Raw genomic sequence first — 25,613 nt, forward strand, 5'->3', positions numbered from 1 at the left:
AGGGTATCAGGGACTTCCCTGGAGGTTCAGTGGTTAAGACACCACATTTCCATTGCAGGGGGCATGTATTCGATCCCTGGTCAGGGAACTAAGATCCTGCATGCAGCATAGTGGCCAAAAAAAAAAAAAAAAAAAAAAAAAAAATCCTGATTCATACCAATAGGTCATTCTACAGGATTATATCTAAAATAATAAACACTATTTATTGAAAAAGAAAAAAGAAAAGAGGCATCAGAGACGCAAACTACTTGCCAGGCTGGGCTGAGGGGAGAGATGGACATGGGCTCCTCTGGGCTGAGTCTGGGGTGGGGGGTCCCTTCTGTTCCTGCAGCAGCAGGGCCAGCGTCCCTGTCATGGGAAGTTTCTGTTTGTCTTCAGAGCACGGGGAGAGCCAAGCCAGCTGGTTCCCTAGCACCCTGGCCTGGCCAAGAACACTTCTCCTTGGGCGCCAGAGAATAAAAACAAAGAGTCTAGGCAGGGTGTAGCTGGGAGAGCTGGGGCTGTGGAATTCCCCCTCCTTCGTGTCCCAGGCCTCCTCCTGTCCGAGTCCCTGGCCACACACGCAGCACATCCAGCCGGCACTTGGAGTGGGGAAGATGTGACACCGGGCATTCACCCCAGCCAGCTGCTCCATTTTCCTCCCTCCTTGAACTGCCCTGGCCAGGAGTAGCCTGGGCTTGGTCCAAGACATACACGTGACCTCATGGTACAGGTAGGGCCAGGAGTGGGGCAGGGACTGGCCCAAGTTCATCTAGGAAGGTCTGAATCAGGCCAGGAGTTGCTGGGGGTTTCCTGACTCCTGGTGTCAGGGTCATTTCCCCTCTGTGCCCCAACTCCCACCCCAGCCTACATTCCTAGGCCTCTGGATGCCTGACTTCAGAGGGAGGGCTCCATCTCATGGATTGCTTCCATCCCATTCTCCTGGGCTGATCAATGCAGTGCAGTTCCTTTCTATTCTCTATCTCCCTTCATCATCTTCAATTGTCCCTAGGACAGATGGAAAATTTCTGGAGGGCAGGGTTATGCCTATAGCTTAGATAAGGGATACCTGAAGGGGAATTCCAGGGCTGTCTCTAGCTCAGAGACTTTAGCTAGACAGGTGCTGCCCTTGGCTCATCACAATGTCTCCTCCCCTTGGACAAGCCAGGGCTTCTCACCACTTAGAGACTGTGTCTCCCTTATCAGACAGGAGAACCTCCTCCAGCACAGAAGCAGGTCTCCTCCATTAGCCAAGGCAGGTTCTCCCCTGAAGTCCCATTCAGGGACTAGGTATCCTCTATCAGACAGGGACTTAGTCTCCCCACCAAACAGCGCCTCTCCCAGCTCAGGGACTATGTCTCCCCCATCAGATGGCCTTTCCTTAGCTCAGAGGCTGTCTTCTTCTAAGAATTTAGGATTCCAGCAGCTGAAAGACTATGTTGATTCTTCTCTCTGCCTCTCCCTCTCCCAGTCCCAGGTTGTCAAGGCCAAACCTTAGGATCAGACTGGCCTCCCTGGAGCTCAGCAGGAAGCCGAGAAGCCAGCCTGTGCCAACCCTGTCTTGGTCTCTCCTAGGATCATGTAGGAGCTTGAAACCATCAGAGATAATCTGGCCCAGGACACCCACTCTAGGATCCAATTTCTGCGACTGGCCTCAGCTTTCTTCAGGGCTGACGCCAAAGCAATGATTAATAGGCTCTTCCATGGAGCAGGGCACTGGGGCCTTCCAGCAGCTGAGGGTGACCTCAGGTTAGGCAGTCTAAGCCCCTGCCTCTAGGTCCAGCCTCACAGGTTCCAGGCCTTTCTTTCCCTAGGAATAGAGGACAACCAGGCTACTGGTACCCTAACATCAAATCCTAGGGCACCAGGGGATAGGTGGCTGATATCCTAATATCAAATCTGAGGACACCAGGGGCTAGATTACTAGTACCCCAACATCAAATCCTAGGAAACGTTCCCCAAGAAACTCTCCCCTAATTAACTTCTTAATACAAAAGTCCTTGGGGATGGGGGGTGGTTTAAGCAAACCCTGTGGTTATCACCCTCCTAAACCACAGGCCACTCAATTTACTGTCCTGAGATATGGTCAGAATAATAACAGCAGGGCAGAAATGATAATTGAAAAAATAATTGTACCTTATATAAGCATAGCTTTTTAATAGTATGTAAAGGACCTTCCATTTATCATCCCATTTGAGTCTCCTAACAGTCCTTGAGAGAGGCAGAGCAAGGATTACTGACCCAGTCTTTTAGATGAGGAAACTCTGGTTAGGGGATGAAAGTAACTTCTAAAAGATCGTACACTGGGCAGTGCCAGGGGTGGGCCTCTAAACCACCCCTTCTTCTGAGTTGCCATCCTGTGCCCTACAAGATCCTGATGCACAGCAGGCTCTGGGTTTGCAGGATCAGACTCTTTAGATAGGATGACATGGCCACAGCATAGACCCTGGTTACTGATCAATTTAGCTCAAAGTCTCAGGGTCAGAGTGACATGGATTTCACCCCTCACTGTACAGATGGAGAAACTGAGGCCCAGAGAGGAGGAGCAAGGACCCAAGATGAAAGTCTAGATTTCTGGACTTCAGCCCAGAGTTCCTTTCACCCATGCTACAGCCAAAGACTTTAATAAAAAAAAAAAAATTACTGAGAGCCTCCTGTTTGCCGGCTCTGTAGTGGGAGGAGAAAAAGGGTCACAGATGAGCCATCACAAGCCAGACCCTCAGGAGCTCACTGTTTGGTAGAAGGGTTGGACAGCACAGATCTGAGCTGATACAGGAGCCCTGAGAGTTCAGAGAGCTGACAGCAGGGAGAGCCAGGCTGAGGGATGGAGAGAATGGCTTGACTTAGAGGTACAAGGAAGCTTTTAATAGATAGTGATAAAAAATGATGTTCTAGGCAAAAGGGATCCTATGAGCAAAGTCTTACAAGAAATGTATGGTGCTTATGAGGGGCCTGTAGATATGGAAGATGAATCAAGAAAGGCAGACAGGGGGCTGGGTTCTGTACAGTCTCACCTGCCCCTCTGGCCCCACCTCTGGCCTCAGCTCACTTACCTTTGATAAACTGGATCACAGTCAGGTCTGGGGCAATCTGAGCTAGGTTGTCTTTCTTCTCTGGGGAGTCTGCAGGGCTCTGCTCAGAAGAGGAATCCTCACCCTGGGAAGACACACGGCCGTGGGCAGTCAGTTAGATGCCCAACATTCTGCTCAGAAGTGCTGTGGGAGAGGGAAGGGAGCTCTGGGGGAGGAGAGGACGAGGGGTCTGTCACTGCCAGCAGCGTCCCATTTGTTCTTGGCCCCGTAGATACTTAGCAAGTGGTTTTTGAAAAGCGGATGAAATTCCAACGGCTGAACTTTGTCATCACCATTATTAACATCATAATAACCAAAGTTCCTGCAACCACCACCGTCATTATTTTCATCATCTTAAATATCACCCCTGTTCATATCACCAATTTCACCACCAATGAACAACCAAGATTGGCCTTACTATTGTTGTTGTCTCTGGGAAGGTCACCAAGCACCTGCACAATCTCACAATCACTGCCATCATCCTGTCACTTGACCCTTCACATCACCAGCAACAACGTCATTATCAGAATCACTAATGTCGTTATCACTGTCTCTCCCGTCATTGTTATCCCCACCACTGTCTTCACCACAACCAGCAGCATCACCAGCTTCTATAAAAGGTTATCACCGCACTATCTTGAGTTTTATATCACTCATGGCTGCCATCACTCAGAGAGTCACCACGAGCAGGTGCCTCCAGGGCTTGTCCTGTTCCATCCTGTCTGCAGCAACAGGAAGGGATCTGGGTTGGGGGAGGCAAGAGGCAACAGCCCCCTTATCCTCTTGGAGGAGTCAGACCACAGCCAGAGGGGATTGCTCAGCCCCTGGACCACACTGCGAGGAAGCTCACAGCTACCCTGGGGTGTGCTCTGCCATGTGGGAAAGGATGGCTTCTGTGCAACTCCTGAGAAAAAGGTCTTCAATCCCAGAAAAGAGATTGGGGTGATACAACTGCAGTCTTCTGACTGCACCAAGGAGGGAAGGATAAAATGTTAAATAACGGTTAATGGTTATTAAGCACTTACTATCACCCCAGTGCTGTTCCAATGACAAGACTGTTAACTCATTGAAACCCCACAGCAACTTTCTTAAGAACAGTATAATCCCTGTTTTTCAGGGGAATAAAACTGGGACACAGAGAGATGAAGTAATTTGCCCGGTCACACAGCTAGTAAGTGGTCTGGCTAGGACCTGAATCCAGATGGCTTGACTCCAGGGCCTGTGTGCATTTGGTCAGTTCACCCTAAAGGCAGGAGGGAACCAATGCTCTGAGCGACCCAGCACTGAGTGCTGCGTTGTCTACCCGCCCTGCTCTAATACAACAATGCTTTCATACAGGTACTATTACTGTGCACATCTTTATATGAGTAACTAAGTCTTAGAGAAGTTGCTACTGGCACAGGGTCATTCAAATATAAGTGATCTAGTGAAGTCTGATTTTACTACATTAAAAAAAATTTTTTTTTTTAATTTATTTTTTTGGTTGCACTGAGTCTTCGTTGTTGTGCCCTGGCTTTCTTGAGTTGTGGAGAACAGGGGCCACTCTTCATTGTAGCGCTTGGGTTTTTCGTTGCAGTGGTTTCTCTTGTTGTAGAGCACAGGCTCTAGGAGCATGAACTTCAGCAGTTGCAGCTCACGGGCTGAGTAGTTGTGGCACACAGGCTTAGTTGCTCCGTGGCACGTGGAATCTTCCAGACCTTGCATCGAACCCGTGTCCCTTCATTGGAGGGTGGATTCTTATCCACTGTACCACCAGGGAAGTCCTGATTTTACTACGTTTTTATGTGCAGTCTGAGACGAGGATTAGAAGCAACAAGTTCCATGGAAGAAGACTGAAGCCCAGTGTGACAAGCAGTTTGGACAAGGCTGTCTTGGGAGGAAGTGAGTTCCCCATAACTAGGACCATGCTAGCACAAGCTGGCTTCCCCTGGTCTGGAGTGCTGTCCACCCTGGGGAAGGGTGGGTTGGGCTGGAGAGTCCATCTGGGGTCTCAGTTCTGCCTCTTTTCTCCCCATAAAGCCTCTGTGAGCCCCTGTAAGCTTCATCCTCTGGCTGGTATATGACACCTTCTCTTTTGTTGCCCATCTTTTTTGCTAAGGAGCAAATGTGGGATTTCCCCACATTTTAGAACCTCCATGAGGGCTCCCACGCCATGAGTGCCCTGTTCCAAGCCTCCTCCACCTTGCTTCCAGGTGTTGACTGGCTTAAACCTAGCCTCGCCCGGGTAAGGAAATTTATTCCAAAATCAGTTCAAGTGTGTTTGTTCCCCTGTGGGCTTCTCCCTTCCTCCTCTCTACTTCTATCCCAGCAGGTACTGGGCTCTGGATTCTCTGACCTCAGGGGAGGTTTGTGGCAGGGCAAAAAGTCATGGCTGCAAGATTCTCTCCCTTCTGGCTTTTGTTTCCAAAGCCTGACTCCATCGAGATTACACTGAGAGTTGTGGAGAGTGTGAGGTGAGAGGGAGGCCCCTGAGCAGTCTGTGGGTTCCCTGAGCAGCAGAAAGCCACATAGCCTCTGTGACAGTGCCCAAAGAAGCAGTTCACTTCAAAGGGGCAGGCTGCAGACTGACTGAAAGAGGCTGAGTTCCCATGTTCCCACCCACATGGAGCTCCTCAGCCCCAAACAGGTTAAGGGGGACCACATGGGCCATGGGGAATTGAGGCTGATGCCTGCTGGGGGTGCGGTGGTGGTGAGGAGGGGACCTCCCTGGTGCCTGGATATCCTGTAAGACCTTAGGACATTTGCTTTACCTTGGTGGGAGAGCCCTGAGAAAGGCTGAGGTTGACTTTCCTGCTGAGCCAGCAGGATGGGCCTTCAGAGTAGAAGTTAAGTTGATTTTCAGAGAAAACCAGGAATAATCTACCTTATAGACACTTAGAGTCTGAGTCAAACCTTGTTCGGTGTCTCTCCTCTGAGCTCTGCAAGAGCAGGGACCACGTTTACCTCCTTCCCTGTTGAAACCCTGGTGCCTAGCACGAGGCCTGGAGCCAAATGGTGGCGTCTGAGGAACATCTATGGAAAGAAGGAGTGCAAGAGATGGCTCCAACGGGCAGTGGGTACAGGCAACACCAGGCTCTTGGAAGAAATGCGAGAACATCAACAGGAGATGCTGTTGTGTTGGCAGGAAGCTTGAAGCTATCTGAGATGCTATCTCCCAGGCTATAGTCCTCATTTTGCTCCAAATAAAACTTAACTCACAACTCTTGCGTTGTGCTTTTTTTTTTTCCAGTCGACAGTAACTTGCACAACATCACCCAACTAGCACGGGACAGAACTAAGATTTAGCTTAAGCCTGCCTGAGTTAAAAACACACATCTGATCACCAAGCCTGTGAATCAGAGATCTGGTGCAGGGCTGGCAGAATTAGAAAGCACCATTGTGGGAGGATGTGAAGGGGCCTGAAATCTGAGTCTTATTTTTCTGGATGAGGCACTGTGGGTCTGTTATTCATTTGCGTCTCAGAGCTGTGCTGTCTAACACACCAGCCACCAGCTTCATGTGGCCACTGAGCACTGGAACTGTGACTAGTCCAAACTGAGATGGGCCAGAGTGTAAAGTACACATTGCATTTCAAAGACTCAGTATGAAAAAAACGAATGGAAAATATCTCACAATTAGTTTTTTATACTTATGGTAAAATGGAAATATTTTAAATATAGCAGATTAAAGAAAATATTTTATTAAAATTAATTTCTTTTACTTTTGAATGTGGCTACTAGACCATTTGGGGTTCCCAGATGGCTCAGCAGTAAAATATCCGCCTTCCAATACAGGGTTTGATCTCTGGGTCAGGAAGATCCCCTGGAGAAGGAAAAGGCAACCCACTCCAGTATTCTTGCCTGGGAAATTCCATGGACAAAGGAGCCTGGGCAAGTGACAGTCCATGGAGTCACAAAGAGTGGGACATGACTTAGCAACTAAATAACAACTAGACCATTTAGAACGATGTTTGTGACTCATGTTGATATTTCTTTTGGACATGCTGTCTTAAGGAGAATTAGAAACTCTCCTTACTTCATTCTCAGGCCTAGCCTAGCTAGGGAAGTTCCTGGGTCCCAGAGGGAGAGGGTACCGCCCCAGGAATGGGAGTTTCTCTTAAGGAGAATTAGAAACTCTCCTTACTCCATTCTCAGGCCTAGCCTAGCTAGGGAAGTTCCTGGGTCCCAGAGGGAGAGGGTACCGCCCCAGGAATGGGAGTAAGGAGGGTGGGGATAGATTGATTTCTTCCCAATCTTAGTATTGGGGGTGGGGCAGGCCCATCCTTCAGACACGCAGCATCTTGTGAGTTCCTTGCCTGGGGTTCCTTGACCCCAAGTAAACAGTAAAAGCCGCAGTGACATCTGCTGCGACATGTGCACACCCTCTGTGGTCTACACTGCACTTTCACATCCACCCTGTCATTTAATTCCCACAACAGTCTGATGGAGGGATTATTATTGCACCTACTTCACAGAAGAGGAAACTGAGGGCCTCCCCCAAAAGGGCATGTGTCACCGGGGAGTAATTGGCAGAGCAGTCTCCGTTACCACCCCCAGCACCATCTTGCCCTCTGGGGTTTGGAGACAGGAGGGGAGGGACAGGAGGGGCTGGGGGGGGGGTGGTCCGGAGGGCATCCAGGGAGAGGTGAGGTCTGGGATCGGATCGACAGGAAGGGAGAGGTTATTTGAAGCAGAGGTGTAGTACTAGCAGAAGGGTGATGTCGGGAAGAGAGGGGCATGGGAGGTGGGGGAACCACCCTGATGGTGGCTAAGAGCCTCTCAGGACCATGGTGAGAGTATCACCACAGAAAAGCACCCCATCAACCTCTATTTGTTACAAGAAATGGCCAGACACAAAAACCTGCCAGGTTTAACACTGAACCACCATTTCTTTTGAAATACTCACAAACTACTCTTTTTTCCCCTCCATAGGTTGTCAAATATATCTGGAAACCAATTAGAGATTCTCCCCCACTTCCACAGAAACAATTTTAATAGAATGCTTGCCAATCAGAAATTGTCTCAGTATTCTTTATACTCTTTAAAACTTACTTTTCTAACACCTTTGATCCTCTCAAGAAATGAATGTAACAGCAGATGGGTTCACTTGTCAAGTTTATGAATAAACAGTCATTGTTAGCTTTGGGGGAAAGAAAAGAACCTCTCAGGGCAAGAGTGGGGCGGTTCAGAGGGCCAGGCTGAGGGATTTGGGCTTTCTTCTGTGGGTACTGGGAACACTGACCTCCAGTCCCTGTCTCTTCGGCCTTCAGAAGTTCCGCCTCCCTCCCCACATTTGTTTTTGAGGACTCCTGACTAAGAGCGGGCTCCAGAAACAGGAATCATCGAGCCTTTGCTCAGAGCGGGCTTCAGAGATTGACACATCTGGGCTGTGGTTTGCCCAGGTCAGCAGGTCTGGGATCTGGTCCGAACTTCCCCTCTTGGGCTGTGTGCTGACTGCTGCAGCCCGCAGGAGTGGGGACGCTGTGTGTGGTCCAGCACGTGGGAGAACCCGCTGCCTGCGGGGCCTGCAGAGGCCAGGAGCTGTCCTCGGAGGAAGCTGGGTTCCTCGAAGGCGCTGGGCCAGGACTGTGACCCCAGCCCCGTGGAGCCAGTGCTGACCCTAGTGGGTGATGTGGAACTCTCTGCCAGCCCTCAGCTGCCATCACACGTGGTCATGGGAAGCAGCCACAGGATGGCTGCTCAACTTGTACACACACAGACACACACACATGCACACACAAACATACACATACAAACTCGCATGCGCACACATACACATGCATACACACATGCTTTAATCAGACAAGTTGCACTTTTCCATGTTTTTATACCAGTCCTCTGAGTGAGATATAAATTGAGAAAGGGGTTCTACTGCAAAAAACAGTTTTTAAAAACACTGGTACAGTCCAATACCACCAAGTTTTAGAGGAGGAGACTGAGTATCCTCTGCTGCTGCTGCTGCTGCTGCTGCTAAGTCGCTTCAGTCGTGTCCAACTCTGTGCAACTCCATGGACTGCAGCCTACCAGGCTTCTCCGTCCATGGGATTCTCCAGGCAAGAACACTGGAGTGGGTTGCCATTTCCTTCTCCAATGCATGAAAGTGGAAAGTGAAAGTAAAGTCGCTCAGTTGTGTCTGACTCTTAGCGACCCCATGGACTGCAGCCTACCAGGCTCCTCCATCCATGGGATTTTCCGGGCAACAGTACTGGAGTGGGATGCCATTGCCTTCTCCTGAGTATCCTCTAGGGTTTTCTATTCAACTTCTTATCTCCCACAGGAGGGAGATGGTGTTTTCTAGCAGAGTTCCTGGGCATCTAAGATTCTATGGGGCGAGGGGTGGGGGAGGAGGGTGGTGTGCTCCCAGCTCTCTTACATCCATGAGTTTCTTGCAACTGATCGTGTCTCTTTTCCTTGTGGCTACCAGAAAGCTCAGGACCAAGTGAGTGTTTTAATAATAGCATCTAAATTCGTCTCTGTTTCTCTCTCATTCTGATAACCTTTTGCTGTTATTTCTATCTTTCTGTGTCTTGGTCTTGATTGAGTGACTCAGCACAGGCCCTGCGACAGCTTTTCTGAGCCTGAATCCCAGCTCCACCTTTTACTAGCAATTCTACTAGGTTATTTTCTCTCTCTGCAACTCAGACCCTCGGGTGCAAAACAGGGGTAAAAACTGAACCTATTTCATAGGTAAATTACAGGGATTAAACGGGCTAATTAATACAAAGGGCGTAGAACAGAGTAGGCAATACAAGTTGGCCTATTTCCCACTCTCTTACCAGTATTGTACAGGTATTTGGTGTGAGTAGCCTTTAAACCTTTTATGGAATATAGTGGAAGTAGGATATAGAAAAGCATCTAAGAAGAATAGCAGAAAAAAAGTCATTTTTCCTTTTAAGAGCTGGCCTGATCCATGCTAAGAACAAGCACTCCTGTTTACTGAGACTGCAGGCTAGGTATTGAACCACCCACCTCACAACCTCATCTCATTTCCTTTTACAACCCCCTCCACACGGATGTAGATGGTCTGGTTATTCCCATTTTACAGATTTCAGATTAGTAAGTGACAGAGTTAGAATTCACATGCAGGCTGGGATGGCGCAGACAAAGCTGCTGCTGGCCTTCCTCCCTGCCACAGAGGGCGGCTTTAGACTCAGACACCAAGGAAATGCTTGTATGTTGCATCCTGGGCCAGATCAGCTAGAGTCAGCTCCCTTCTTTAGTCTCAGTCTCCTCCTCTATCATTTGGCGGTGTTGGACTATGCTGGTGTTTTAAAAAAAATTTTTTTTAATTGGTTAAAAGTGGTTTTTGCAATAGAACCCCCTTCTCAATTTATATCTCACCCAAAAGACTGGTATAAAAACATCAAAAAGTAGAACTTGTCTGATTAAAGTGTGTGAGTATAACGGAGGAAGGTCCTTGGCCCTGCTGGGGAACCCCTCTCTTAAGTCTCCCTGTGGTGGCAACCTTGGGGTCCTATGGGGTGCAGTTTAAAAGCCACAGAGCAGATCACCCCAAGGGACTTTCCATACCCAATGACTGAGGAAGCTCGGATCAGTATCGTGCCGGGGAGAAGAAGCCTGTCTTCAGCCCTTTGGGGCCAAGCCCTGACCTTTCACAGACTGGTGCGGGGGGAAGTGCTGCTGGCCAAGCTCTGGACACAATCTTGACCCAAACCCTCTGTCTGTAAGATGCAGTGACGGCTGAGCTGGATGAGGTGGGGTGAGGATGCAGTCACAAGAGCTGGGTCACTTGGGAAGGGGAAGGACTCCTAAACCAACTGGGAGGGATCTGGAGGCAGTGCCAGCTAAGGACAGACATTGGGTACAGGGAAGACCATGTCACCTGGCACATAGCAGGGGCTGCAAGAGGGAGCACAGAGTCTTAGGCCAAAACTGTAGCTACTTGGAAAAGTGAATTTGGGGAGTCACACAGCATTTGAGGCCTAGAATCTTAAAGCAATAGAACACAAATACTTGAGAGCCTACAACTAGTATAAAATTAGAACTTTAAAACCAGATAGTATAGAATCCCAGACTCTGGGAGATACCCTAAAATAATAGACATGGAGACTCCTGGGAAAGAGAGGCAAGTGGTGCTCAGAGGGTGCGGACCTGCAGTCCCCAGGGGATCTGATTTCAGTCCCTGGCCCAGGACCAAGGGCAGCTCAGAAGAGCCAAAGGGCCTGGAGAGCAAAGAGGGCTGCTGGCTGAATGGGATCCTATGGCCACTGCCCATATGGGGCCAGATGACCTGCTAGGATGCACTTAGGAAACCTCTTTACTACATGGGCGCTGCAGAGCCATCTGCCAGGAGCCCCGAGCCTTTGACAGGACCTTAGAAACTGGCTAATTGAAGACAGGGAAGCAGAGACCTGAGAGAGGTGAGGCCTACCCTAGTTCCCTTCTAGAAAGATGTCTGCGTAGCCACCCAAGCTCTCAGGTCACAGACACATGGACAGAGCCAAAGGGAGGGAAGCTGAGCTCCTGACGCTCCTGTACGGGTATGGCCTCCCCCACCCCCCACCTCATAGTCTTCTCTGTGGAGACTGTTCATCCCCTACCCCCTGGCAGAGAACTCTGTCATTCAGACCTCAGCTGTGTTTCAGTCATCTTCCATCTCTCGCACCTGGCCTGCTGTCACGACCTGAGAGCTCCCTGGGGCAGGGGCTGTGGGACTTTCTTTCACACTCTCCCCCTGTGAAAGTATTCATGTTACTATTAAACCTCCCAGAGCTAGCAGACTTTGTTCAGTCTTCTGCCTATTGCATGGACAGAGAGACTGAGGCCAGAGACCTTCTCTGGGTCATACAATCCTCTCTATTACCTACCACCATCTCCTGCTGCTGCTGCTGCTGCAAAGTCATTTCAGTCGTGTCCGACTCTGTGCGACCCCATAGACAGCAGCCCACCAGGCTTCTCTGTCCATGGGATTCTCCAGGCAAGAACACTGGAGTGGGTTGCCATTTCCTCCTCCAATGCATGAAAGTGAAAAGTCATCCTGGATACCAGTAAAAGCTGCATTTACTTCTAGGAAGGTATTTAGAGAACCCCTGTGAGGGGGTGCTTGAAGGGACTTCAGAAATAGCCTCCCCCTTGACCCTTCATTTTCTCTTGCCTGTTTCTACTCTCTGCAAAAGATACTCTACCATGTCAAGACACTTGGACTTTCACCTAATTGGGCCCTTCCTCATGGTCCGTCCACCTCATCAGTGGCCTGAGCACACTGGGCCAGCCCAAGCAACTGCAAGCCGAGGCAGCCTCAGCAGGCGGGAGAACAATTCCTCCCACTTCAATATTTATTACCTGAGAGCTGCTGGAAGCAGATCATCATGTTCTCGGCCTTCGGTTCTTTTTTCAGAACCTCTCACCCCCTTCCCTCACCACTCCCCATCCCCCATGTGCTGACGAATGAATCCAGACAGTCAGACAGGTTCACAGCCTAGGAGCCAGGGTTTCAAGGCATCACAAAGACATAGCTCTTAAAATGAGAATCTCTGCATCACAGCAGCTTTGACTCAAGGAATCGTGTGTTCTCAGAATCCAAGACACACAAGACATTGCTTCAGGAATGTAAACCCAGTGTCTTACACAATAGAACAGAATGGGGAAGTGACTTGCTCAAGGTCACATGACTGAGCAAGGACACATGACTGAGCCCAGCCTAGCCTAGTCTCACCCTTGCTTCTTCCACCTATTCCACCCCAGGCCCAAGTAGCACTTCTCTGTTCAGATTTAGTACCCAACTTGGAGATTACCCATAACTGGTAACCAGTCCCTTCCCTTCTTCTGTGATCATCCCTGCTTCTAAGAACTCTTCTGCAAGTTCCAGGAATTCCATCTCATTCATATTTTGGCCCAAGCTAGACAGAAGCGGGAAGGACCATCTGTGGTTCCAAGCTGTCTTCTTCCTTTCCCTGAAACTGATCTCTCTCCAACGCCTGCCTTCCCCTGCCTCTGAGCCAGCATCAGCCCTTCGCTGTCTCTGGGATGATTGACCCATAGCAGAGCAGGATACAGGTTTATGTGTTTCCCCTCCTTCGTGGATCTTTGGACCCATCCCCACACCCTGCCTTACTGCAAATGCACCGGTTCCTGCCTGGACCGACGCCATAGCTGTCACATCAATCTTCCTGCCCCCAGCTGCTCTCTGCACACCTTCCCTTGCCTTCCGATCCTTTCTGTGCTAGCACCTGGTGATAAAGCCCACAGGACTCCCCCTCCAGGGCTACCCGCTGCTCCTGAAGCTGGCAGGCAAGGCTTTAATTGTTCTGGCCCCTGCTGGCTGTCCCAACATCAATTTTCTTTAGTCCCCCAGCCCCATGTAGACACCCTTTGCTGCAGCAGGGGGTGGACAACAAAGTGGTGCGGGTGCCGTATCAGACTGATTGGGGGTTGAATCTCAGCTTTTCCGGCAGAGGCATTTTCAGCCCTTCGCCTTAAGCCCAGACTTTCTTGTTCTAAGAAGGAGACACTATCTCACATTATGGCAAATGTATTCAAATGCACCAACCTGCAACATTAAATTGAATTATTCTTGCTGCAAAATATTTGACAGGATTTTTATAAATTGTCCCTTTGAAATTAGAATTACTTAGCAACAACTAACTTCCTTAATTTATGATTGTTTGTGGTTTCTCAAAATCCTGGCATAGAGATCCTAAAACTCCTGTAAATAAGGGTGCTAAGAAAATCTTTTGTTCTAATATTTAGCCTTTGATCCCAGTTCCTGACCCAGAGCTCCTGGAGCTTTGTAATTTCCTGAGTGGTAAGAGCATCTGACACTGAGCCCCTAAATGCCTTGGCATTTCCTGGTGATAAGAACATCGTTTGTTTTAATGAAGTGATTCCACTGGGCTCCAGGTTAGGGCTGGTCACTAGAAAGACCAAGCCATGATTGGAAGCTTGGAACTTTCAGCCCACCACTGCAACCTAATTCTGCAGAGAGGGGAGAGAAGCTGAAAATAGACTTAATAATCAATCACGCTGACATGATGAAGCCTCTATAAAAATCCCAATAGTATAGGGTTCAGGGAGTTTCCAGGTTGGTGAACACAGCCACGTGCCAGGTAGGTGATGCACCTGGACTCCACAGAGCTCCTGTGCTCAGCACCCTCCTAGACCTCGCCCTAGGCATCTCTTTATCTGGCTGTTTATCTGTATCATTTATCATATCCTTTATTATGGAGAAGGAAATGGCAATCCACTCCAGTACTATTGCCTGGAAAATCCCATGGACAGAGGAGCCTGGTAGGCTATAGTCCATGGGGTCGCAAAGAGTCGGACACGACTGAGCGACTTCACTTCACTTCACTTTTATTATGTAGTGGGGAACTTCCCTGGTGGTTCAGATGGTAAAGTGTCTGCCTGCAATGCGGGAGACCTGGGTTCAATCCCTGAGTCAGGAAGATCCCCTGGAGAAGGAAATGGCAACCTACTCCAGTACTCTTGCCTGGAAAATCCCATGGATGGAGGAGCCTGGTAGGCTACAGTCCATGGGGTCGCAAAGGGCTGGACACAAGTAAGCGACTTCACTTTTTCACTTTATTATGTAATAAACTGGTAAACAAGTGTTTCCCTGAGCTCTGTTAGCCATTCCAACAAATAATCAAATCCGAGGAGGGCATTGTGGGAAACTCTGATTTGTAGCCAAGTCAGACAGAAGTTGAAGGTGACTTAGGGGCCTCCTGCTCATGAGCGGCGTCTGCAGCAGGGGCAGTCTTGTGGGAGTGAGCCTTACCCTGTGGCATCTGATACTGTCTCCAGGTGGACAGAGTCAGGAAGGAGTTAGGTTGTAGGACACCCAGCGGATGTTGCAGAGAATTGATCAGTGTGGGAACAGCCCCATACATCTGGTCACTCAAGTATTGTTTATGTGTTTGCGTGTGGGGAGTGGGAGGTGAGGTGTAAAGGTGAAATAGGAGTATTTGTCTTTATACACCCAGACTTGGGAAAAGAGAAAATCTAACCCACAAATTTTCAGAATATAATGAGTGGTGAATATAATGAAATGTGTATGAGTATTAAAGAAAAATGAATGAAGCTGACTTTAATGACATATAATTGAGCTTTTATAACACATTTCCATTTTGTCATTTTTGTTTTGTATTTGAGAGCCAACGTATTATTTCTCGGGCCTCGTGTTTTTGTGGGTCCCTGGAAAACGTAGAGAACCCTATCCCAGAATCCTCTCTCCTGTCCAGTGGCCTCACATAGTCCTGCCTTCTCCTGTCACATGTGACCTTGAGCACATCCCTGCACCTTCTGGGCCTCAGTAGGGTCCTTTGAGGAGAGACCACCTGCCCCATGAGCTGAGCAGAATGGTTCAGTGAGATCCCCTTGCAGCACTCAGCCAGTTGTTACTTATCAAAGAGACTCTGTCCTCACTAGGCTTTGCCTGTTTTAAGGCTGGGGCTCACATGCTGAGCCCCAGAGTCCAGCCTGATGCCTGGTCCCCAGCGAGGCACTCAATACCTGTTTGTCCCCTCACTGTCCCTGAAAAGGCCATGGTCATTTCTAGAGCCAAGTCCTTTGTCCAGGCTGTTTCCCACCTCGAATGGCCCTCCCTCTCCTTGCCATGCTTCCACACAGGCTTCAAAGTCCAGTGGAATCCCCCTCTCCTCAGAGAAGTCTTCTAGACCCTCCTGTAAGCTCTCCACCTCCTTCTAGTTCTCAGCACTGCTGAAGCATGTTCACAATCTACTAAGCACGTTCAGCGACAAGCAGAAGCAGTAGGGTAGTGGTTAGAGCAAGGGGCGTGGGCTCAGATAGGCTTTGGGTTCTGGTCCCAGCAGTACTTAACCATGACACGCACTGCCATAAAGTTGAGAAAGTCAAGGCCCAGGAAGGGTCAGGGACGTGCCCAAGGTCACACAAGACACAACTGGCAGAGCCACAACTGATACCCAGATCTCCTTGGGTGGGTCACTTCCGGCTCTGGCCCTCCATCCCCTCAGCTGTGCAAGGGGCAGGGGAGACGCACCATGCAGGAATGCTGGGGAATGCGACAGAGCTCTATGGAGATGGCTTTGGAAGCTGTGACTTGCTGTGCCCAGGAGAATGGAGTTGAAGGTTATACAGGAGGACAAGCATGTGGGGGTTGGAGCTTGGGTTAGGGTGGGACAGGGAGGGGCTTACCTTGCTGACAGGTGGGTCTGAAACTGCCAAGCCCTTTCGCCGGAAGCGAAGCTCTTGCTTCTCCTTGGGCATCTCCTTGGGGAAGAAGAAGTAGGGGATGGCGGCCAGGGCCACCGCGCCAGCCGAGATGAGGAAGCCCAGCCACCAGGCACCCACCCATCGGGGGTCCTTCGAGGTCAGGTTGATGCCACCTGGAAGAGAGGGTGTTAGGGTCGGGATGGGCTGTATGTAGCTTCTTGGCCACCATTCTCGGATCAGCCTCTGAAATAGGACGCGACCTGGGCCGGGGTCGGGAGATCTGGGTATCAGTTGTAGCTCTGCCAGTTGTGTCTTGTGTGACCTTGGGCACGTCCCTGACCCTTCCTAGGCCTTGACTTTCTCAACTTTATGGCAGTGTGTGTCATGGTTAAGGTCATGGACTTTGGAAATAGTGTGACCTTGGGCAAGTTACTTAACCTCTTTGTGCCTTGGTTTCTTCCCCTGAAAAGCAGAGATGCTAGTAGTACCTATATCATAAGGCTGATGTGAGAATCATAGAAACTAGTCTGTGTAGACCACTTAGAACAGTGCTGGCACATAGAACATAGACACAGTGTCTGCTCTTTGTTTACTGTTATTTTGTGATTGTTATTATTAAACTGGTGGCTAGAATGATTCTTGGGGTTCTCAGACCTGCATGATGGTTAAAATCACAAGGGGTGTTATCAAAAATACTCAGCCTTTTCCAAGATCAACTTAGAACTGCCACCGGAGGGGGTGGAAAGGTAGCCAAGGAATCTGTACCTTTAACAAGTTCCCTAGGTGATTTTGAGCCCCTATAATCAGGACAAGATTAACTCAGATATGGGCTTCCCTGGTGGCTCAGGGGTAAAGAATCTGCCTGCCAATGCAGGAGGCACAGGAGATGCAGGCCCAATCCTTGGATCAGGAAGATCCCCTGGAGAAGGAAATGGCAACCAACTCCAGTATTCTTGCCCGAAATCCCATGGCCAGGCGAGACTGGCAGGCAACAATCCCTGGGATTGAAAAAGAATTGGGCACAACCTAACGACCAAACAACAACAACAGTCCCAGATGTGCCTCCCTACTGGAGTGCCCACCTCTGCCATCAGACCTCTTGACCCCAAGGCTGAGTTAGGTACCTCCTTCTTCAACTGCCACAGCACCTGCAAACACTTTCTAACAGTATGGATGCATGACAACATCAACCCCATGAGTGGGGCTGGCTCCCAGATGCTTTGTCCTGAGAGCCTCTGGAACCGGGCCCAGAGGACACAGTCAGCACTCAGCAAATGCATCTGTAAAAGTGGGGGTGGGGTTGGCTTTTGTGCAATTTCCTCCTCCACTTATTATTCCCCCATCTTGTGTTCCAGGCTGGTGGGAATTCACGCACAGCCATCTCAGATCTTCCGCTTCTCACATACTGGTCTGGGCTTGCAGTGGATGTGACCCACCCAACCAGTGAAATCCCCCAGAGAGACAGAAGGAATAGCGAGACAGCACCTTGGTTCACAGTCCACAGGAACGCCATGTCTGCCTGTGAAGGTGTCAGCACCACCAGGATATCAACAGAGCCAGAAACATACTCCCTTCTCCGGAACTGGGGTGTGCTGGCAAACTGAGTCCTGACTTTTAGGACTGTTTCATCAAGGGAGAATGGAATTGTAAGTAGAGTCCAAGCTGGGATCCTGGGCCCAGATTTCTAGAAGGAAGGGGGTTGGGGCAGGGCCACCCCTAGTGACTCCTGTTCAGAGCTGTCCAGACCTATCCTGACTAGAGGCACCCTTGGGCAGAAGCTGGATAACAAGAAGCAGAATCTGCCTGTCCATCTTCTTGTGTGTGTCACCTAAGGCTTCTAGGGTTGCTGGAAAATCTCCAAGCGAGGGATGGGACATCTGAGCAGCAGGATGCAGAAGGCAGAGCTGGGGGCCTGGAGCTGCTTGGCGTGACCAGCAGGCAGCTGAGACGCCACAGTGACCTGTTCTAGAAACAATCCACTCTCACTCCCCACAGAACGCCAGAGCTCTGAGACCCCCAACACTCCCCCGTCCTGACTGTCTTCGAACCAAGCTTCAGTTCCACACCTTGACCCACCCTGACCACCACCTGGATTAGAGACTCCTTTTCCCCAAATGGTGCCCTCAGCATAGGTGGCCAGGCTTTGAGGTGGTCAGAACTTGAAAGGTCCTTAGAGGTCACCCCGAATTTCCCCTCTGAGATGGCCCAAGTTACTGAGTCCTGCTCCAAAATTCTCTCCATCATGCCAGTGTCCTCTCTGAGTCCTGAAGTCTGTCCCCCATAAAGATGGGAGCACCCAAGAGACCAAGAGAATACATGGCCCTGTCTGTCCCATAGTGTATCTGAGCAGAGGGCTGAGGGCCTGGGGTGCGGGGAGTCAGGGTGGAACTCGGTGAAGACTCATAACAACAGGGGCAACAATTACAACTCTCCATCTGATGGCAACTGCTGGCTTATCTCCACATTCTCACTGCATTCTGATTGCAGCTTTGGGAGATGGACAGGGCAGAGAGTATCTCAAAGATGGGGAAGCTGAGGCTCAGAGAGGTTAAGAGGCATGTCCCAGGTCAGTGGGGTTGCTGGGTCCTCTGGTTCAGTGTCTCCTATGAGACCAGCAGTCGATCAACTGTGTCTGTGTGGCCCTGGGGACAACTGTGTGCTCTGAAGCTCACCTTCTGGCATTCGATCAATGTCCACGTAAAGGCGCAACATGAGGCTGCCCAGCCCATAGGCCATGCCCGGCCCCATCATGGTCACTGCAAACAGGATACCTGCGACAGGAAGCCTGGGTTAGTGCCCTCTGGCCCAGCTTCCTTTCACAGGTCAGGGCCTGCTCAGCCTCCACTGGGCAGGAGCAGCCCATCTCCCCCGCTCAGGCCTGGGAAGCTCTCCAGGGCTCCTCTGGGCCTCTAGTGGCCACAGAGGGCAGAGGGCAGGGATTTGTACTTAGCCCGACCTGAGCCTGGCCCCCCCTCAGAGCCCGAGGTGTGGGGTACATACTCACCGAGGTAGAGGGGCGAGTTGCTGTTGTGGGAAAAGTCATCGATGTAGGAGATGCCAAAGGGCTGAATGGGCACCCCGCCCACACCAAGCAGGGTCTGGGCTGTGAACATGATCCCCACCACAGCCAGGTGCCGAGCCTCTGTGTAGCTAGAGCAGCTGCTGTTGGATGAGGCTGAAGCTAGGGCCTTGGTGCTGGGCAGGCACAGGGAAGCCTCAAAGTCTTGTGGCATGTCTGCTGAGAGATGATAAAAGTATTAGGACAATAGCTAAGACTCATATAGCACTTACTGATGGGAGGAACTCTTCTGAATCCCTCTGACCCCCACAACAAACCCAGGGGATGGGTACTCTCATTACTCCCATTTTGCAGATGAAAAAACTGATGCTCAGGCAGCAACTAACAAGGGGTGGAGCCAGGATTGGAACCCAGGCAGTCCGGTTCTGAGTCCGTGCTCTTAACCCACCCTATGCCACATCTCTGAGCAGAGGTATGTGGAAGCGCCATGGCGACGGTGGACCTTGAGTGAGGGTGGGGTAGGACAGCTCAAAGAGGTGGTGTGAACTGGGCGGAAAAGAAAGAACAAGATTTTCCAGAAAGGGAAGGTGGTGGTCAGGGGTGGGGTCCAGAAAGAGGCCACAGCACATGTGAAACCAAGGTCTTGAGGAGTTCAGCATGCCTGGCTCACAGAGTGTAAGGGTCGAGGCCAGGGCTGAAGGCAGGGCCGAAAAAGGGAGGGGTGCTGAGTCTGGGCTGCGGAGGGCACTGGTGCCCTTAGGCCTTCATTCTGGGAAGGGCTCCGTGTCAGCTCGGGACGCAGAGGTAGAGTGCAATAAAGGGAAATTTCTTAATTTAGTGCCAGACATTTGTTTCCTGTAGCTCGCCAATATTTGGTGAGCAAACTTAAGAAGACCCTCATACTATTATTACCCCAAATGTGGGTAGAGAAGTGGCCTCCTCTCTGTGGCTGGCCAAGTCCTTTCTGGGAGCTGGGTCTCTGAGCCATGTCCACCCAGCCCAGTGAGACACTCTCTAGGGCTGGAAAAAGCCATGTGAACCCAGCTCAAGGACTTGGACCCTCAACCAGATTGCCTGGGTTGAAGACGGTGAGACTTTGGCAGAGGACCTCAGCCCCTCTGGCCTCAGTTTCCTCATCTGTCGAACAAGCCTCCTAGAATGGAGGTTCTACAGAAATATGGAACTTACAAGCAGAAGAATTCAGTGGTCAGAGCAGAGGCTCTAGGGCCAGACTAGCAGGGGATGTCTACTAGTTGTGGGCCTTGAGGAAGTACCTCCCTCTCTGAGACTCAGTTTCCTCACTCATAAAATAGGATAATGATAACACCTGCTCAAAGGGTTGTAAGCGTTAGGAGTGGTGAGTGGTGCCTGTGACAGTGCTGACTAGATACGAAAGTGATTATAGGGATCTGTCTTTTTTTCCACCTCTGAGTCCCCAGCAGACGGCCTGGCACATAAATATTAATGTGCTGGGTGCTAAGTTGCTTCAGTCATGTCTGACTCTGCAACCCCATGGACTATAGCCCACCAGGCTCCTCTGTCCATGGGGATTCTCCAGGCAAGAATATTGGAGTGGGTTGCCATTTCCTCCTCCAGAGATCTTCCCAACCCAGGGATCGTACCTGCATCTCTTAAGTCTCCTGTATTGGCAGGTGGATTCTTACCAACTAGTGCCACCTGGGAGAAGGCAATGGCACTCCACTCCAGCACTCTTGCCTGGAAAATCCCATGGATGGAGGAGCCTGGTGGGCTCCAGTCCATGGGGTTGCTAAGAGTTGGACACGACTGAGCAACTTCACTTTCACTTTCACTTTCATGCATTGGAGAAGGAAATGGCAACCCACTCCAGTGTTCTTGCCTGGAGAATCCCAGGGACGGGGAAGCCTGGTTGGGCTGCTGTCTCTGGGGTCGCACAGAGTCGGACACGACTGAAGCGACTTAGCAGCAGCAGCGGCAACAGCAGTGCCACCTGGGCAGCCCAAGGATATCTTTTGAATGCTGTGTATGTGTGTTAGTCCCTTAGTCATGTCCGACTCTTTGTCACCCCATGGACTGTCGGCTGCTAGGCTCCTCTGTCCACGGAATTCTCCAGGTAAGAATACTGGAGTGGGTTGCCATTTCCTTCTCCAGAGGATCTTCCCAACCCAGGAATCAAACCTGGATCTCCTGCATTGCAGGCAGTTTCTTTACCATCTGAGCCACCCTAATGATAATTAATTAATTAATGATGAGGAATGAGTGAATGAAATAGCCTTGTATGTCAGTTCAGGGTGGGTACTTAGAGGTCACCAAGTCCAGTTCACCCATTGGACAGATGCTCCAATGGACACCCATTGGAGACTGAGGCTCAGACAGGAGAAGTTTTCCTGGGATTCCATAAGGAGCAGAAGGATGTTGTATGGTGGTGAGGATGGAGAATGTGTGTGACCCTGCACAGGAAAAACTCTGTTAAAATGAAAATTCTGGATGGGGAAATATGAGTAAGCATAATTTTTTGGCATCTGAGTCAGACCTCTTGACAGTTCTCCACTCAGGCTAGAGAAGCACTCTGCTGTCTTCTGGGACTTCCCCTACTTTCCAGCCATTGCCTGAGCAGCTTCCTCTACTTTCTTTCTACATCACAGTCAGATGCCACCTCCTCCAGCTCACTCCAGCCTCCAGGGTCCATCCTCTACTCAGGTCTCTACCGGCTGCCCCTGGCTGTCCTGTGCTGGACTCTCTGCAGCAGAGCTGCCCATGCTCACACCAACCCACGCTCCCTCAGAGCTTCTTAGGGCTGGTTGTATCTGCTCCATCTTTCCATCCCTGGACCTGGCACAGAGTAGGAGCTCTGGGGTCTGAGCTGATGGGAGGACAAGGGAGAAAGGATGCTTTCTGACAGCTCTCCTCCCCTGGGAAGCCTTCCATGATGCCAGGCTGGGCTGTGGGCTCCTTCCCTGGGCTTCTTCTGCCCAGTTCTTCCTTCCTCACAGTTGATACACTGGGTGGGGGGAAGGGAGGTATTGTTTGTCTCTGTTTTCTCTGCCAGACTGGGAGCTCCCAGAGGGCAAGGACTGAGCCCCTCAAGAGGGTCCAGCACAAAGTAGGAAGCACAAATGTTTTCTTGGGTGGACCACCAGATGGACAGATGGGCAGAGAGGGTAGAAGGGGTAATGGAGGGGAGGATAAGTAGGTGGATGGATAAGTAGATGGGTGGATGAATCGATGGGTAGATATGTAGGTGGATGGGTGGATGGATGGTTGGGTGGATGGGTAGATGGGTGGATGGGTAGATGCGTAGGTGGGTGGATGGGTGGATGGGTAGGCAGATGGATGGGTAGGTGGGTAGGCAGATGGATGAATTGATGAGTGGATGGGTAGATGGATAGGATGGGAAGGTGGATGGATGGGTAGATGAGTGAATGGGTGGAGAGATGGATGGGACAGGGAAGACTGCTTGAGTCCTTCTCCAAGGTACAGGCATCCATCTGTCAAGTTGACTCTCAACAAAATCCCTCTGGGCTAAACAGGGGCTTCACTATTCCATCTAAAATTCTTTCATGTTTTTGTTTGTTCTTTCATTCATTCATTCTTTCATCAATGCTTTGACTTCTTGTGTAAATTAAATGCATCAGTACACATTAAGTGCTTAGAACAGTGGTACCTAGTAAGTGGTGTGTGATACTGTTATTATTATTCCACAAATATTTCTTGAGGACCCACACAGACCAGGACCTAAATCCACCTCCACCTCAAAAAAAAACAAAAAAAAGCAGCACCATACAAGCAGGCCCTCACCAAGAGAAACCCAGAGGGCCTCGGCTTTCTGCCCCAGGACTACCCCCCTGTCACCACTGCCCAGGGCTGCCAGAAGGACTCATCCGGGCTGAAGCTGAAGGAGGCAGTGGGGTGGGGTGTGGGGGACTATAGGTGTTCTGGGAAGCTGGACCCATCTTGACCACTGGAAGCCTGGGAGTGGACCCTGTGTACAGTAATGTGGCAACTCATGTCCACCCTCAGCCCAGCCCCTCCTGTTCTTACCAGGGCTGGTGCGGTCGTAGCGGTACGGCTCTGAGATGAAGTGCGGGACAGTCATGAGTATGCCTGCCAGGGTCACAAGGATGGCTCCACACCCGATCAGGCGGGGCCGATGTACCCGGCTGCCGAAATAGCTCACAAACACGATCAGGGCTGTGTTCCCCACCTGCAAAGGGATGAGAGGACCCATGAAAGTAGAGCAGAGGGCATCCTTGTCTCAATCACCAATCTCAGTGTTCCCTTCTGCAGAATGGTTGAATAAGAATCATTTGGGTCCCTGTTAAAAACACAGATTCTGGGTCCTCCTAGGATGTGTTCTACTTACTGCTCCAATAGAGGAGAGAAATAAGAGCAGCATGGACAGGGCTAGAAGTTCAATTTCATTCTAGAGTGTGGGTTGGATCCCATGTTAAAACACGGGTAGTAGGACAGTAAAGGACAGGGATTTGAGCTTCTGGAGTGTCATGAATGGGAAATAAATGAAGTCTGGGTCTCTCAGGTGGCGCTGTGAAAAAGAATCTGCCTGCCAATGCAGGAGACATGGGAGACCCTGGTTCGATTCCCTACGTCAAGAAGATCCCTTAAAATAGAAAATGGCAACCCACTCCAGTATTCTTGCCTGGAAAATTCCATGGACAGAGTTGCCTGGCGGGCTACAGTCCAAAGAGTTGGACATGACTGAGCACAGCACAGAGTAGATATGCCCATGTGTCCTAACCCCGAATCAGAACTTCTGTCTTGTTTAGTGCTTCCCTGGTGGCTCAGATGGTAAAGAATCCACCTGCAGTATGGGAGACCTGGGTTTGATCCCTGGGTTGGGAAGATCCCCTGGAGGTGGGCATGGCAACCCACTCCAGTATTCTTGCTCGGAGAATCCCCACGGATAGAGGAGCCTGGCAGGCTACAGTCCATGTGGTCACAAAAAGTCAGACACGACTAAGCGACTAAGCACAAAAAAAGTCTAAAGCCACAGGACTAAGGCTGGTATTTCAAGCCTTAGAATTAAAATCCTTGGATGTGGGTGCTGGAGGGGACTGGAGAGCTGGCAGGGCAGGGCAGGCTCCGCTGTCAGAAGCTGGGGTGTGTGTGCTCCACCCTGCTGCTTCCTGGTTGTGACTGTGGGTGGGGAACGTACCCGTGAACCCCGGTTCTTTGCTGATGGAGTGGGGCAGTATCAGCAGAGGGGCCTTGGGAGGACTGATCCTGGGAGGGACAGTCACTCTCCATTTTTTAGATGGGACACTGAGACCTAGAGTCAGGGATTGACTTGTCCGAGATCCCACAACTGCATAATGACAGTAAAGACATTCTTCCCCCATCTCTGACATCTGGGAGTGGGGTGATAAGGAGAGTCTGGGGAGTGAGTGGAGACCATGGGCCTTGGGTTGGGAGGAATGTGACACATCACCCTAGGGAGAGACAATTTCACAGAAATCTTGAGGGGTGGGGAGAGAGTGTTCTCTGGACAACAGCCTTCTCCAAGGCGGAAAACATCTGGTGGGGGAGGGGCTGGGCACAGATGAACTCTGGTCTCCAAATCCACCCAGAGGAGCTTGTCCAGGCCTCGTGGCTGGGCTGTCAGCCCAGAGGCAGAGGCCTGTGGATCCGGCAGCAACTCCACAGTCTAGTATCATCTGCTCCCTTCTCTACCCTAAGGTCCCCAAAGTTTTGCCTTTGATCTCACTTAAACCTCTCTCCCTACTGTTAAGTTGGCTTCCTCTGATTCCTTCCTGGGCCAGACAATTGTCAGGTGCCTGAAAAGGTGAAGTAACCAAAAGGAGAATGGTGGGGAGGTGCGGGTAATGGGGACCCTGACTAGCTCTAAAATCCTCCGTGAACCCCAGCAGAGAGCCCCGCTCCTCAAGGGTGGGATCGGAAGGAGCTGTGATGGGGTTGCACGTGGCACTAGGGGAAGGGTTTACATTAGGGCCGTGAGAGAGGGGGAGTGGAGGTGAGAATCTCCCTCAATTCCCCACCACTTCCCCCCGCACCGTGGCTGTGCTGCCAGGGCCAGTACCTCATTGAAGGCGGCCAGCAGCCCCGAGGTCTGACTGGAGAGGCCGAAGCGCTTCTCCACCGTGGAGATGGAGCTCTTGAGGTAGCCGGAGATCATGAGCTGTGCCAGCTGCAGCAGGCTGTGGCACAGGACGAAGAACTGGCGGAGGGGCCGCAGGTAGAGACAGTCGTGGGGGAGGATGCAGAGAGACAGAGACAGAGAAAGGGAGGAACAGAGTCAGAGGAGACAGACATACAGGAGGAGCAGGAGCAGAGAGAGGAAGGGAAAGAGTCCAGGGCAAGAGGAGAGAAAGTATTATTGGGGTAGTGCATGGATTCTCACAGGCCTGAAAAATAGGAAAGCTGTCCTGGGTACCCCAGGGGTCTGGGGGAGACTTGAAA

The 25,613-nt window shown here is 50.7% G+C and overlaps 1 protein-coding gene across 4 annotated transcripts in view; it reads right to left on the minus strand.

Moving 5' to 3' along the window:
- SLCO2B1 (solute carrier organic anion transporter family member 2B1) overlaps nucleotides 1–25,613 on the minus strand; it is a 52,572-nt gene that overhangs the window by 13,322 nt on the left and 13,637 nt on the right. For 2 of the 4 annotated variants that reach the window (XM_070383703.1, XM_070383700.1), the window contains exons 3-8: nucleotides 25,234–25,371; nucleotides 23,220–23,382; nucleotides 19,185–19,418; nucleotides 18,853–18,951; nucleotides 16,163–16,353; nucleotides 3,033–3,135 (exon numbers count right to left, since the gene is read on the minus strand). In XM_070383703.1, coding sequence (XP_070239804.1) covers nucleotides 3,033–3,135; nucleotides 16,163–16,353; nucleotides 18,853–18,951; nucleotides 19,185–19,418; nucleotides 23,220–23,382; nucleotides 25,234–25,371 — 928 coding nt within the window. The remainder of the gene's footprint in view (nucleotides 1–3,032; nucleotides 3,136–16,162; nucleotides 16,354–18,852; nucleotides 18,952–19,184; nucleotides 19,419–23,219; nucleotides 23,383–25,233; nucleotides 25,372–25,613) is intronic. The other 2 variants (XM_070383701.1, XM_070383702.1) reach the window with 2 other exon arrangements.

The sequence above is a fragment of the Bos mutus genome, chromosome 15, assembly GCF_027580195.1.
Source record: "Bos mutus isolate GX-2022 chromosome 15, NWIPB_WYAK_1.1, whole genome shotgun sequence".
Taxonomy (NCBI): domain Eukaryota; kingdom Metazoa; phylum Chordata; class Mammalia; order Artiodactyla; family Bovidae; genus Bos; species Bos mutus.